Genomic DNA, 15,644 nt, shown 5'->3' with positions numbered 1-15,644 from the left:
TTGTATTTTGTATTTTTCTTGTGTTTTAATCAATTCTTATTTTTTTACATGGGTAAAAAAAATATTAGATGATAAGAAACTTGTTGTCAATCATATTGTTGCGTCGGTCAGTGAAGAATAAGATTACTTAGCATTAATTATTAAGTATATATTAGTTGACCAAATATTAGGCATTTATTTCTTCTACACACAGACATTATGTACCGTTGACTATCCGAGAACTTTGGAATCATAACGGAGGCTACAAAATATTTATGTAAACCGATCAAACTATTAAGGAGTGGTGGTTACTTTCGAAAAAAAGATTATGTGGTGGTTACTTTCGAAAATTAAAAGGGCATTTCAGTTATCATATAAAAAAATATGTATTGTTGAAATAATTGTTGGACTCTACTTTTATCAATGGGTCACACTGTTGTTTTAATAGAATAGATTTTAACAAATGTTACTATTTTTCCAATTTTTTTTTGTTTGTAAAACTATTTATTAAAATTATTTTCATAAATATTAAAGGGTATTATAGGAAAATATGACACAAAATATAGATTAGTCTAAGGGGGCATAGTTACTATTTTTTTGCTCTAAAAAAACAGTTTTCCCAAAGAACTTTAACAATTGGATTTAGAGTCCAGGTCATGTTCGATTTTGTATTTGATGCAAAATGTAGCATCTAAATACAACAACTAGATATTACATCCGGATATTATTTGTTTTTATAGTTAGTATTTGCATTCAGATGCAACATCTACATGTTGAATTGTATTTTTTTCATAATAGCATTTGAATATTAATAGTTAAATAAACTAAAAAGGAGAGTGTTTTATATTCTTAACAATAAACTTATTATAATATTCAAATAAATATATCTAAAATTAATTTTACAGGGGTTTTACGGAAAAAATGATTTTTTTACTGATTTTAGCAGGAACACACCATTTTACGGTTTTAGCGGAAACACACACGATTTCTTTTTATGGGTTTTGGCGGAAAAATGATTTTGTTGATTTTAGCGGAAAAACACGATTTTACAGTTTTAGCGGACACACACACACAATTTCTTTTAATGATTGGAAACATGATTTTCTGATTTTGATTGGAAAACGTGATTTTACAATTTTTGACGGGAAACACACAATTTTTTTAAATGGGAAAACGAGGTTTTCCGGTTTGGTGGGAGAACACAAGATTTTTGGTTTTGACGGAAATTTTCAATTTTTGGCTGAAAAGTGGAATTTTAAGGTAACGGAAATTGCAATTTTATGGTTTTAGCGAGAAAACAAAATTTTACGGTTTTGGGATGAAATTACTTTAACTACAAAATTTATAGAAATGGCCAAGTTTTTAAAAAATTTCTTGTGGTATTTTTATGGCAAGGACCGGTACTATTTGGAACCACCTATTTACTCTTTATTTAAGCTTAGATTTGATCCAATGTTAGACTTGTATGTTCGAAATTTATTACCATATCAAATATCTTTATATTTCATTTAAAACATTTTTTTATAAGTAAAAAAGTGATTTCACTTCTTTGCCGGAAATCCAAGCATTTTAAATAGTTTTTTTCTAACGAGATTTGAATTCGAACGGCGAAATGCCTACTAAACATTCATTTACCATTGGACCAACATCCCGTTGATTCATTTAAAACATTTATTTTAATCAATTTTATCTTAATTAAACCATAATAATCAGATATATAAAAAAATTTAAATGATCAAAAAGATCCATCGCGCAGCGTACATTTTTTTTTTTTTTGGGTAAAACGTAGCTTACATTATTATTACCTAGTTTTAAACTTAACAAGATGAAACTTGGAAAAAAATCCTACCAAATCATCAATTAAATAAACCCTTTTAAGTTGATTGGTTTCATGGTGGTTCTTATCCACCTAAATACATACCCTCAAGTTACAATCAAAGAGCAAATTTATCTCAATCAATTAATGTAACAAAAAATTGCTCTTTTTGATAAAAAAAAATTCTGAGTTTTTATCAAACTTATTTAGAAATATTTCATATTTTTGTACTTGTAGAATTAAGGAAAACGAGAAGACCATTTTCAACTTCTTTTGCTATTTTTCTATTTTTGCTCTTTTCTTGCTCAAGTTCTTTTCTATAATCTGAAAATCAACAAGAAGCAAAGACTTTTCGATGTTAAAAGAAAAAGCAAAGACTTTTCGATTTAAAGGTATATAAAATTCTTGGTGTAACATTATAAAACATTAAGACATTTACATAAGAATTTTGACACATGGTCTAGTAGTACTTTAAAGTAAGTAAATCTCTTACAAAATTTGCAAAAATATTAAATCTACAAAAATAAATATTCAAAAAGACTGGTTAAAACTGAGATTTACAATTATATTTTTAAAAGGAGCTCATGTTTATTTATTTTTGTAGATTCTTTTATCATTTTCTGTCATTAATGATTTTATAATTTTGGATAATGTTTTAACCAATTTTCTTTTGAGGATCACGCAGTAATATCATAAATTTTAATAGAATTTTGGTGCTGTAAGATTTTGATTCATTTAAAAAATGAATTTGAAAAATTTGAATTAATTTGAAATTATAAACTAAATTAATCTTTTGACAAAAAAAACTAAATTAATCTTAAATAACAAGAGTCAGATATACTTAGATGAAAATATGAAATATCTAACGAATTGTGAGATTAAGCATGTGCACACACATACAAACATATTAAATCCCCAAAACAAGCTGGTGTTATAGATTTCCTTAGTTCTACAAGTACATAAATGTTTTAATATTTATAAATAAATTTGATAAAAATTCAGAATTTTGATTTTGCTTTTGCTTATAGATTTCATCGTTAACTTGTTTAGCCGAGGATTATCGGCTTTAAGATTAATTAAGGTTTAGGGATGTATGGTCAATAATCTTGTAATTATTATCCCAAATTTAAATAAAGATATACGAATGATAAAATAAAATAAAAAATGGATATTATTTTTCGAATTGATTGAAAGTCCAAAATTGAATTAATTGAGCATACGCATATGATTCCTCGAACAGCTCAACAAAATTCAAAATGTCGAATCATCCGCTCCTCTTCCTACAGTAGTGTCCTCCATGGCGACTTCCGTTCTCAATCGAGCGACTACACTAGCTAAATCTTCCGAGAGCGGCGAGGACTCCTCTTACTCAACACGGAGGTCCATCCCCAGGAGGCACCGGAGCTTGAGCCGTTTCTCCCACCGTACGCCGGATCCAGACGCCGACGCGACTCCGATGAGAAAAGGAAAATTCGTAAACACCGTGAGAGGTTCCGGATTCGGCGAAATCAGCCTCGACGACTTGGCCGTCGAGTTTTTCGAGTCCTTCTCCAGCGAGAGCGGGCTCAGCAGCAGCGAAAGAGGACGATCCGGCTCGAGGAAGTCCAGCGGCGGAGGAGGAGGAGTAGGAGACGCGGCGGCGCATTCGCAGAGGCGCGGGCGGTCTGTATCTAGGGTTGGCTCTAGTGGTAACGGTGGCTTACGGAGGTTGGATGCGGACACCGAAAGCTCGAGACGGCGGAGGTCGTTGTCTAGAAATCCGTCGACGAGAGAAATTGCCGGTAAGAGTGGTGGATTAGATCCGGGAAGCAGCAATTCGAGCCGGCGACGGTCGGTGTCTAGACAACCGCCGCGGGAGAGGGTTAACTCCGGCGAGAATGCAATTAGGGGTAGGGCAATTGGGGCAGATCGGGGAAAGGAAAATTCGCGGCGGCAACGGTCGCTTTCTGTTGTCCGCCGCCGGATTGACAATTCCGAGGTAAAACACACACACTCACAACTCTTATAGTTTCTCTCTGGGCCCTCTTGTGTGGTGTGGTGTGATATGATCTATTAGGAACTTTTTAACTTTTTAGTTATAAAGTGAACTTTTTTAGGATGAGGCTATAATTATATCACTCCATAACGATTTTTTCAGCTGTAATTATGTGACAACTTTGTAGAGCAACATGACCATACTTGTTATACATATTTATGTTTTGTAATAATATTTTACGAATATATCGGTTCGGTTTGTCTTCTGGCTTTGCCATCTTCAAACAGTAGGAGTAGCGTATGAGTATTTTCACTGTTGTGTGTGTTTGGCTTGTTGATGTGAGCAATGATTTGTATTTGTGAAACAGAGTGATGGAGATCAAGTGCAGCATTCAAGCAATTCAAGGGACTTGAAGAAGAGTGTCATGAGTGGAAAGAGTCTAAATGGTGGGTCTGGTAAACCTGCAGCTTCGGATCACAGACAAGGTCCTAGGAGGTCTCTTAGTCAAAATCCAATCAAATATCATGATGGCTACTCTGTAAGTCACTTGTTTTGCCCATGGACGTTTCTCTTAGAGGCTTGGTTACTTTCTCTGTATGATTCTGTGCTGAAAATGCTTTGTTTGTGATGTTACAGAGTCATTCTTCTGCAGTCACAGATGATGAAGGAAAGGAGTCCAGCTCGATCAAACGTGGAGCTGAGAGGATAATTAGGACCGTTTATGCCCAAAATAAGGTTTGTGGGATCCTTTGTCTTTCGTTAGCTTACTTAGTTTAATAAGGTTGGACGACCACTCTCTGTTCGAAACCAATCCAGGCCTCTTAAAAGAGCAGATCTTTCTGGATATTGCTTTTTAAGCGAGAACATCTGAGTGAAATATGAGAATGGATGATAGAAATTGAGCAATATCGTAGACTGTTAATTGATGTATTGGCTACTTCCCTGTGAAACATGATTCTCGTCTTTTAATGAACGATGTTAATACAGGTAACACCTAAGAAAAGAGAATCTTTGGGAAACTCTGAGTATGGTTCCCAGCGAAAATCCCATGATGATCACCATGCTGCTATATCCACATTTACGAAAGGTTATGCAACAAAACTGCAAGAGGTACAACTTTTCTTTGTGCTTATATTTGATAGCTTCTTTCATTGAGGAGTCAACGACCAAACACACAACACATCTTTTCTCCTTGAATTTGGCAGTCTGAGGAGCGCAAGCGAGATTTGTTGGCCGAGATAATGTTGGAGGAGCAGCGTGGTAGGGAGCTCTCTGTGAACTTGAAAGAGTTGCTCATTGAAAATAGCTCTGAAGCTGATGAAAAGCCTTCAAGGATGCGGAAGGTAAGCATTACAATTCTCAAGTCCAACTTGGTTAGATTTTTTTTGCTTGTAACATGTTTTTGTTTTATTACAGAGGAGCAAGGACCGGAGCAGGAGGTCGTCCATGTGTTTGACAGATGAAGCAGAGCAATTCATCGACGAATTCATTTCGAACATAGAAGACACAGACTTTTCATCATTTGAAGATGAGAAGAGCGAAAGTAGTTCAAGTTTCGGGCTGGTCAAATCACAAAGCTCTCAAAGCACCACTGTTCCAAAGAGTGTTCCTGTTGAAATGGACGGTGTTATGCTTCCTTGGTTGCAATGGGAAACGCCAGATGACACTTCTGCTGCACTGACATGCCTTAACAAGTTACCCCACACGCCAAATGCAAAACTTTTTGTCTGGGAATCTGATCCATCTCAGGTAATAATGTTGTTTTTTATGCACAGACAATGCTGCTTACGATTCCAGAACTATGGGACGTGGACAGTTTCTCTGACATGAATGTTGTCTTGATAGGATGCATCGACAGGGCAAGGGACGAGCAATGGTACCATAAGTAGCAGAGGAAGTTGGAGCCCGTATGAGTCAGCCACAAAGACTGTGAGTCCCTTGAGAAGACTAAAGATAGATGTGTCTGACTATCTGAAGCGACCTAACAGTGCGGATATTCTAAATGAGACGTGGAAGCTAAGGCACAGAATCAGTTCAGGAAATCTTGTGCTCTCTAGCCGCTCATTGATCTAAAGCTTCGTGACAGCAAGCAATTGTAGGTCTTTTTAAAGGTTTCATTTATCATGCTTTAACCACAAAGAGACAACAAGACCATGTATAGTATTTTATGGTCCTTGTTCATGACAGAGTTGTCTGACTAATTAAGCGTTTTAAATTTAATTTAAGGACAGATTAGATCGGATCGGTTCGACCGGTAGGTACGGTCTGCTTTTCGAAACACTTATTTTATCTCATATTCGAATTACTTGACCGAAATAACCAAAATTGGACTGGGATTCTCAGTTATTTGAACTATTCTTATATTTTTAAGGGTTTTTTTATTTTACCGGTTTTCTAGAATTTTTAAATTTGAACCAAATTATACACAGATTACTAGATCTATTGGTTCAATCACGGATTTGGTCGGATATAAAAACACTGTTTGAAAATCAAATAGTATCACAAAACAATCTTTTTAAAACACAATTGGATAAATTTAAAATTATTTTTCTAAATAAAAATTATAAATTCAATCAAATTTTATCAAAATGGTAAAAAAATAAAAGTGCGGCTCAAAACAATTAAATATTTATCAAAATGGTAAAAAAATAAAAGTGCGGCTCAAAACAATTAAATATTTCAAAAAATTAAATATATATAATTTGATGTAATTTTAATTATGGAAAATTATTTTGTAGATTATATTATAAAACTTAGAATATACATAAATACATATGATATGATAGAAAATGTAGAAAACGTCTTAAATATATTTATATTAAAAATATTTTTATATATTAACCCACTATATATATCTTTTAAAACTATGAAAATTGGATGCACAACAATCATATATAAAATCTGACGGACCACAAGAGATGAAAATATAATTTTCATAGTAGAGTTCATATTTTACGAAGGAGAAGAATTCAAAAAGAATATTGGTTTTCTCAAAGAATAATCTTGAGTTAATTAAAGGCTATTGATTTTATAAACTAATAAAAAGATTCTTCCATGCGTTTGGATAAATTAAGATAAATATATAGAGTTTTTTATTTAGTAAAATAATTATATGAAGTGAAAAATTAAGTGACAATAAATGTAATATATTTTTATTTTTTTTATTTTATTCACAAAACATGTCTTTAAATTATTATTTTGGCTACATAATTTTTCACCGATTAAAACTAAAATTAAAAAAAAAATTAGTAAAACAAACTAAACCGACGTTTAACCATATGCAAAACCAGTTATTTTACATTTTTGATTTTATAATTGTCATAAAGTTAATGTTGATTAATTAATAAATAAAAATATGCACTATTATTATAGTAATATAATTATAATTATATTAGTGAAATTACTAAAAAGATACTATATTTTTTTAATATTGCTATTTATGGTTCCATACAATTATATAGATGGTATTATGTTATTGGGCTTTCTGCCGATTGATATCATCTAAACCTGTTTTTTTATAATGAAAATGTTTGTCGACAAAAAAAAAGAGTGCGGTATTAAAAAAAAAAAAGTGCAGGGTGGGAGTAGAAAGATGGGGGAAATGTGAAAGGGTCAAAAAACATATTTGTGAAATTGGCGGGTTTCCCCAGCCTCAAACCCTAACAAGCATAACTCTCTGAGATTCCTTTGTTGTTGATGTCAATCCCAAATATGAATAGCTTGAGATGCTTCTACACTCGAGCCAACTCTCTCCTCCTCCTCCGTTCTTCCTTCTCTCCGGTCACGATCCCCGTCCGCCGCCTCTCCTCCGTTTTCGACTCTCTCTCCAATCAAACCGTCAGCTCCATCTCAGACGTCGATACAAAGACACAGGCTTCACCCGGAATCGCAAAAGGCGCGATTTCGAGCAGAGGAGAAGACAAACCGGAGGAGAGGCACAGAAGTGGTCGGGGATGGGATCCGGGTGAAGTGGTTATGAACAAGAAGAAAGGCAAAGTGAAGACTTCCTGGGTTTGTGAGAGCTGTGGGCACTCGGAAGGGCAATGGTGGGGAAGCTGCCGCGCTTGCAACAAAGTTGGGACCATGCGGCGTTTCTCTGAAGGTCCTGAGTCACGTGCAAGTGGTGGTGGTGGAGCTAGTGGCCGCGGCGGCGGCTCGGAAGGTGCTGGTTTGGCATGGTTACCTGAGCAAGGAGTTGCGCAGCCACTCAAATTGAATTCTGTTATTGATGGGATTACTCATCAGCAATGGAGAATTTCTTTGTATGTTCCTTTTGATTTTGTTTTTGTTACAATCTAGCTCACATAGGTTTCTGATGATTTGATGTTTGTTGTAGGAGATATCATTTCTTGCGATGATAACCGATTTGAATGTTTATGTTTACATGATAGCGTTTTGTGTTTTTTTTTTAGGCCAGGACTGTTTGGGAATGAAGTTGGGAGAGTGCTTGGTGGTGGTCTTGCACCAGGTTGGTTGGTTTCTGTCTTCACCATATGATCCCTTTCCCTTCTTCAGTTTCTGTTTATCCAAAGCCCTCTCCTTTTGACTTACTATGGTAGGTTCACTGATTTTGATCGGTGGTGACCCTGGTATTGGCAAGAGTACCTTGTTATTGCAGGTGATTAATAATGTTTGAATTGATTCTTTTTCTTCACCTTATTTTGATTAGTGGCTCCCTGATTCTCTCTCTCTTTTTTTTCTTCTTAAATGGAAGATTGCATCTATAATTGCTGACGGGAATGATTTGGCCCAACCAGCACCCGTCTTGTATGTCTCTGGTGAAGAGGTTAGTTGTAGACTTGTAGTCACCGTCCTAAATATCCTCGCATCAGGATTCTGGTTCATACTCGTGGATTGCATGTATGCTCAGTCGCTGTTTTTATTATTGTCTATGCTGCTTAAGATGCTTTAAGTGTTCTTACTCTGTTTTTCTTCTCTCCTTTTGTTTCTTTACGGTAGAGATATAGTACTTTTAGTATGTTCTGAAGGATCTCAGCCCATGCATTGTGTTGGCTTGATTACATGGTTCTTCATAAGTTCTTATTTTCTTTTGCACAACTGCAGAGTGTCGACCAAATAGGAAGTCGAGCTGACAGGATGAAAATTGAAACAGACGAGCTCTACCTATTTTCCAGTTCTGATCTTCAGGTATTCTTTTTTTTTTTTTGTGTGGATTAGTATTCTCTTATTGTAAATAAAATAAATCACATTCTCTAAACGCCTAAACAATGCAAAGGGTATGCGTTCCTTTTTGTGCTAATTGTTAATTTTCCTCATGTCAGACACCAACTCTATACTTTGTGATATTCTTAAGCCTTTAACTGTTTCTTTTAGAACATGGTAATTTGGAAGAAGCGAATCATTTCTTTTTGATTTATATCAGGATATTTTAACGAAAGCTCATCGGCTCTCTCCGCGAGCTCTCATCATTGATTCGATTCAAACGGTTTATCTAAAAGAGGTGACTGGAAGCGCTGGTGGTCTCACACAGGTTCAAAAGTTTTCCTCCTGTATTCGCTACTAAAATACTCTTCTAATTACTATGAGCAAGAAAGTTAAACGGTAGCTGCTTTTTGTTGCCTCCCATCTATAAGACCGACCTCCAGCATTCCTTTTCATGCGTATACTCTTACCTTAATTTGTTTCTGTTCGCTGAGAAGGTTAGGTTTTTTTGGCAATCTCTGTTGGTTACAGGTTAAAGAGTGCACATCAACATTGCTGCGTTTTGCTAAGAAATCAAATGTCCCTGTTTTCTTGGTGAGTAAGCCAATTGTTTCCTATATCTAATTTGAATATCTGGATCAGATCTTTTATGCAGACTAATTTCTGGTTTAGGTTGGCCATGTTACAAAAGCGGGAGATATTGCAGGACCTCGTGTTTTGGAGCACATAGTAGATGTTGTGCTGTACATGGAGGTGATCGTTTTTTTGTTTTCTGGTGTGTTGAGATATGCAATCATTTAGGCCTGGCAAAATAACCGGAACCGAAGAACCGAACCGGAACCGAACCGAACCGAAATATCCAAAACCGGAACCGGACCAATACCTTCAAATACCCGAACGGTTCCTATATTTTTATATCCGAAATAGCCGAACCGAACCGGAACCGAACCGAGAACCGAACGGGTATCCGAATATATAAAAATATTAATTATATATACATATAACATCACTAAATATATATTTTTAATTTAAAATTCTATTAAAGGTATTTGAAAATAGTTGATGATAACTAAATTATTATAAAGTATTCAAACTACCCGAAAATATCCGGAACTATCCGGATAGTTTTATCCGAAATATCCAAAATTTTTATCTAAATCATCCTAATTATTTGATATTTTACCTTAAATAACCAATATTTTATCCAAATTATCCGAACTACCCGAACTATCTGAACCCGAACCGGATCCAAATGAGAATCGAACTTTTTCCGGATATTTTCCGGTTCCTACATTTACTATCCGAACCGAACCCGAAATACCCGAACCGAACCGAACCGATACCCGAAATGCCCAGGTCTACAATCATTGATGATATCTTCTTCTTCAATAAATGGCACTCTGTAATTCTAATTATATTGCTTTGATTAGTCTGGTAACCTCTTTTCTAAACTATGAACTTGACATTTCTTTTCTTTCAAATTTCAGGGTGAAGAACATTCAACTTACCGCTTGCTTCGATCTGTGAAGAATCGGTTTGGGTCGACTGATGAAGTATGTATGCAAATCCTTGATATAACCACGTTAAACTAGTATGCCATAATGTTGTTTACAACTGTCTTAGTTCAATCATCTCATTTCCTTTATTATCTTATCTGTAAACTTATTTTTAATTCGAGTTCGAGATATTATGGAAAATAAATTCGTTTGTATCATCTTTGTCAGCTTGGAGTTTTTGAAATGTCGCAAGCCGGGCTTGAAGTGGTCTCAAACCCTAGTGGCATATATCTTAGTCAACAGAACACAGATTCAGATGTTTTAGCTGGATTAGCTGTAGCAGTTGTTATGGATGGATCTCGGAGTTTCCTCATTGAAGTTCAGGTAAATTAATTATTTTCTTATGCTCCAGAACTCCAAACTGCGTTTTGAAAGTCCTAATAGATTTTGCTTTTGTCAGTATGATGAGAGAATCATGACTTTTATTGGCCGTAGTATGTAGGTTCTTAATAGACGACAGGTGCTGACCTCATCGTTAGCAGTCCCATATGTGTTGTAGTTCCTACTGAAACATTGATTTTTTTTTTCTCTATGTAGGCGTTGTGTGCGACTGGCTCAACAGTTTCAAGGCATGTCAATGGTGTTCAAGCAAGCAGAGCTGACATGATAATTGCGGTTAGTGCAACAAACGTCTTACATTGTCTTTGCTTGTCGTCCAAAAACAACATACGTTTGGCACAGTCCCTCTTTACTTTTTCCTATTTAACGTTATCTTATTGTTATTTTTTTGGTCTATCATGTCACAGGTTCTTATGAAGCAAGCTGGACTTAGGATTCAGGAATCTGTAAGTATTGTGTCAGTATGCAGTATTGCCCTTCACTATCTTATGCGAATACTTAGTAGTGATAATAAAAACATAATTTTGGTATTTGTAGGGTATCTTTCTGAACGTTGCTAACGGGATGGCTCTCTCTGAGACTGCTGGTGACCTTGCAATAGCAGCAGCAATTTGTAGCAGGTGAGGCGTTGTTTACTACTCTTTGGTCTCTTAAAGAGTGATATATCTTGGTACTAGCTGCACGATTGTTTTGATTGCAGTTTCTTGGAGTTTCCAATTCCTCACGGTGTGGCATTCATCGGCGAGATTGGTCTTGGAGGCGAAATTCGCACGGTAAGCTTAATGTCATTGGAAGAATCAGCTGACTGTTTGTTATTTAGAATTTTGATGAAATGTGATTAAAAGGATAAAAATGGTAATACAGGTACCAAGAATGGAGAAAAGGGTAAGTACGGTGGCAAAGCTAGGTTTCACCAAATGTGTGGTTCCCAAATCAGTGGAGAAGTCACTAAAATCGCTAGGTTTGAAAGAGATTGAGATCATTGGGTGCAAGAATCTGAAAGAGTTGATCAATTCTGTGTTTAGGGGATAATCAGAGTAATCAAACCTTTTTTTTTCTTTACTTTCTTTTTCGGCTCAGTAGATTTAAGGGGCTTAAACCATATTCGGAGAGTAATCTATAATTAATGCCTTTGTGTCAAAAAAAATAATATATTTTATCTTCTTTCTTTTTGTCAAGTAAATTTCATTAATAGGTTTAAAGAAATACAAATGGATAAGATATTACAACGAAAATAGATATTGCCGAAAGCCCACTAAATAGACTAATAGAGAGATAAAAGATGATACAAAAATTGTCCATAATGCCTAACCAATTAGGAGGGTCAAAGCTAAGTACGAAAGCTTGAGAATGTTACATACAGGTATGTGCTGCAACGAGGCCCGGCTCAAGAAATGGGTGGGCCCTGTGCCATCTAACATTTTTTCTGCTAGGTTCGTGCTATGTTTGTATATGATCGTAAAAAATTGAACCTTTTATTTGTGATAATTTTAGAATTAAAGACCCTAAAACTATATTATAATGAAAAATTGAGGACCTTGTACATTTGCACCAAGGAGGCACACCCACAAAACCGGCACTGGCTGCAACACCAAGGGAGGTTTTTGTGAGGGTGGTGTGCACGTGAAGCAAACCCGAGATATATAAAACACATGTGCATCTTTCCTTTATACTAAACGTAACTCATGTATATTTGATGCATTATGCATAACTAACATATTATACTATACTATATCTATTAAATATATAATATAGAGAACTTGCTACATAGAAACTTCACAATGTTAATAATTTCTAGGTTAAAAAAGAATAACAGTAATGCTTCGCCTTGACAAAAAAACGACGAGGGGAGGGGAAGAGGAGGTGAGAGAAGGAGGAGGATGAGGAGGAAGAGAAGGATACACCATTAGCAGAGGAATGATGGAGATGTTGTCGGAGTTGATGAAGTAGGAGAAGAAATACCCACAAGAAGAAGAGACGGTGGAAAAAGGCGAAGAGAAAATGATTGGCGACAATGATGGAAGACAAGACGTGGAATAGTACAACGCAACGTTAACAACTCTTCTTTTCCAATAGTTCTACGCATCCTCTGCTTCTTAATCCACGTATATCAAAAAATAGCAAAATTGTAAACCTAAACAATGATATGAAGAAAAGTGATCAGACGATGGATAATTGTTGAATATGATGATTACACGAAGTGCGAAGTATCACTTTCCAAGAATTTCATAAAACTTGTAAATGATCATGGGATAAAAGAAAGAGAACAAAGATCAATATAAATTTTGGAAAAAAAATATAATTTCAGGAGAATGAAATCAACTATAGAAGTGAGAGTGAAAATGAAACAGAGATGAAAGATTTTTTTTTTCTTTATACACATTATACAAAGAATATCATAGCCAAAAAGTTGTTATGGTTATAAATTAAATTTTTGGTGTTGCTATGTGTATGCAACCCAATTTCCCTATATTATATAGTTTATAAATATTAAAATAATTTATCAAACATTATTAGGTTTCCTATAATTTCGACAATGCTTACCATAAGTTATTATTTATAATATTCTTTAGATGATTCTGTAAGTAATATTAATTGGTTCTAGAGTTATCTTTAATTTTGAAGAATTTCTTAAACTCCACATTCTTAATACTAATTTTTATATTTACCTTAATCATATTTACATTTGGTTTAAAATACGTAAACATACACTTATTATTCTAAGGTTAATTAATCTATACTTAGGGTTTAGATTTGAAAAGTGGATTTAGGATTTTAATAAATATATAAATACATATTTAAAGTTTAAATTAATATTAAAAAATACTTTCAAAAAGAATTCGAATTTTATATAAATAAATATTTAAAGTTAAAATAAAAAATAAAAATAGTTTCAAAAAGAATTTTTGAATTTTGAAAAAAAAATTCGAGAAAAGTTTCAAAAAAGAAATTTATAAAAAGTTTGAATTTAAAAACGTATAATTCGAAAACTATAAAAAATATTTTTACTATTTTTATTGTTATTATTTAAATAATTATTTATATTTATATACCAAATCATCGACCAATCAATTTATAACAACCTTTTAAGAATTCACCTGTGATCGACGCATAAGCAAATGTCAATAAGTGATTTCTCATCTAATCTATATGAAGATAATTGATAAACACCAGAGTGAAAATGTGTGACAAATTGAAAGTGTCTTATATTGTTATTATAAAGATAAAATGTTTTTTTTTTATCAAACAAAGACAAAAAATGTATATAGGTAAAGTTCTCAAGATAAAAAGGGATTCAGATGTAATATTCTCTTGTTTTTTAGGAGAATTTGCCGGATATTCATAAGGGCCAACAAAATAAAGAATATAGTCATGCTACAGTACGGGCCCACATAAAAGAGAGGTTTGGTCTAAAATTGCCGAAAAGAACTTCATAAGCGCGTGTGCGTGTGAAAGCAGACAAAAGAAAAAATCTATGTGCTTAATTGGATTATACCAAACCTGTACTGCGACCACTATACTATACTATCTGTAATATAGTATGGCCACCTTTACAAAAGAGTACGAGGAAGTGTGTCTTGTTTATGATTTGGCCATCCTAATCTCTTTTAACTTGGCAAAGTCTTGCGTATTTTGTGAAAATTAGCGTCAATGAGTCACATGTTGAGGCTAAGAAGATACTTCGTGGGGAGGGAGGCAACGTAACATATATGAATGTGGTTTGTGGGAATACAAAAGATCCTGACTATACTATATGAAGTGTAGTATGTACCCAAATTGCAAAAAAAATGAATGCAATCGAATACACATTTCTTTCCCCGTTCCAAAGTTATGTAGGTTATGCAATGGATCAAAGATATATGGACAATCAGTGGAGAAGTTAATGATTGTAGTAAAACAATCAACACACAACCCCTCAATATATTGGAGTGAGAGATAGAATATGTAAAAGATTAAAGGAACACAAACATAAGTAATATGTACATATACCTACCCTAGAATGTTAAGACACAGACCACAAGTTTTTAAACAAACACGGTTAGCGTATAAAAGTTTCAATTAAAGGATCCATAACAATGGTACAACAAACAATGTACTGTGATTATAAAATAGAATAGAAGAAGAGACGAAGAGGAGATGATGAGTGGCGACGGTGTTGGAGGACAAAACAATGTAACTGATCAAGTAGTGAACAAGAATAATCAGGAAGGAGAGCAGGATAAAAAAATTGCAAAAGAAGAGAAAGAGAAATGTATCATACTATACTGTAATTTAAATATAGTATGAAACATATGACACAAGATACTGTTTATCTTCTCCAATTCAATACATCACATTATTTTTCATCTTCTTAAAGAGATTGATTCACATATTTACCTTATTGTCAATGAAATTGTTGTTTGACCTCATAATTCTATTCAATCATATTGGACTTACTGAGATTTAATAGTCCAAAAATAGAGTTTCGTAACTTTGAAACTTATAATGTGTCCCTTATGCTATAAAAATCATGGAATTACCTTGATTGGTTGACTTGTGCTCTGCAATCGCTCGCGCCGTCTTGAAAATAGAAGGTCTTATGTAATCCTGACTTTGAAGAGCCAATTGATGTCGCTTTGAACAACTGTTACTCATCGAGTCAAATCCTTTTCCATTCTCGCGAAGAATCGTTCTTTTCACTTTCCAGTTTCCAAATTAAAAAACGACTTTCAACCTTTCACGCGCAGATAAGGGTATTGTTGGAATATTTCATAAAATTATACAAAATATCGTAGCATACAAATTGTTATGGTTATATAATTTTTTTTTGCTATGT

At 34.3% G+C, this 15,644-nt stretch overlaps 2 protein-coding genes across 2 annotated transcripts; both read left to right on the top strand.

The window, feature by feature from the left end:
* The first annotated feature begins 2,953 nt into the window (after window positions 1-2,953).
* LOC106388474 lies at window positions 2,954-6,012 on the top strand. Its single transcript, XM_013828548.3, has 7 exons — window positions 2,954-3,773; window positions 4,138-4,308; window positions 4,407-4,505; window positions 4,758-4,880; window positions 4,976-5,113; window positions 5,187-5,519; window positions 5,616-6,012. Exons 1-7 carry the CDS (start codon window positions 3,093-3,095, stop codon window positions 5,841-5,843), a joined length of 1,773 nt encoding a protein of 590 aa, XP_013684002.1. The 5' UTR covers window positions 2,954-3,092; the 3' UTR covers window positions 5,844-6,012.
* A 1,286-nt stretch (window positions 6,013-7,298) lies between these two features.
* On the top strand, window positions 7,299-11,998 carry LOC106388475 (DNA repair protein RadA-like). The gene is made up of 15 exons (XM_048750901.1): window positions 7,299-8,032; window positions 8,183-8,238; window positions 8,330-8,388; window positions 8,485-8,556; window positions 8,835-8,918; window positions 9,154-9,261; window positions 9,465-9,527; window positions 9,606-9,686; window positions 10,421-10,486; window positions 10,658-10,813; window positions 11,027-11,104; window positions 11,236-11,274; window positions 11,366-11,448; window positions 11,529-11,601; window positions 11,693-11,998. Exons 1-15 carry the CDS (start codon window positions 7,467-7,469, stop codon window positions 11,858-11,860), a joined length of 1,752 nt encoding a protein of 583 aa, XP_048606858.1. The 5' UTR covers window positions 7,299-7,466; the 3' UTR covers window positions 11,861-11,998.
* Window positions 11,999-15,644: the final 3,646 nt, after the last annotated feature.

The sequence above is a fragment of the Brassica napus genome, chromosome C3 (genome assembly GCF_020379485.1).
Source record: "Brassica napus cultivar Da-Ae chromosome C3, Da-Ae, whole genome shotgun sequence".
Lineage (NCBI taxonomy): Eukaryota > Viridiplantae > Streptophyta > Magnoliopsida > Brassicales > Brassicaceae > Brassica > Brassica napus.
Note: the sequence above shows the minus strand (reverse complement) of the source record. Positions and strands in the feature narration are given on the sequence as shown.

What these genes read in the sequence shown, in the direction of transcription:
- LOC106388474 (XM_013828548.3), top strand. Translation starts at nt 3,093, where the DNA reads ATGGCGACTTCCGTTCTCAATCGAGCGACTACACTAGCTAAATCTTCC. An exon ending in ATGCAACAAAACTGCAAGAG is followed by an intron (nt 4,881 to 4,975) that starts GTACAACTTTTC and finishes TGAATTTGGCAG; the next exon opens with TCTGAGGAGCGCAAGCGAGA. An exon ending in AGCCTTCAAGGATGCGGAAG is followed by an intron (nt 5,114 to 5,186) that starts GTAAGCATTACA and finishes GTTTTATTACAG; the next exon opens with AGGAGCAAGGACCGGAGCAG.
- LOC106388475 (XM_048750901.1), top strand. Translation starts at nt 7,467, where the DNA reads ATGTCAATCCCAAATATGAATAGCTTGAGATGCTTCTACACTCGAGCC. An exon ending in TTTCCAGTTCTGATCTTCAG is followed by an intron (nt 8,919 to 9,153) that starts GTATTCTTTTTT and finishes GATTTATATCAG; the next exon opens with GATATTTTAACGAAAGCTCA. An exon ending in GCGCTGGTGGTCTCACACAG is followed by an intron (nt 9,262 to 9,464) that starts GTTCAAAAGTTT and finishes TGTTGGTTACAG; the next exon opens with GTTAAAGAGTGCACATCAAC.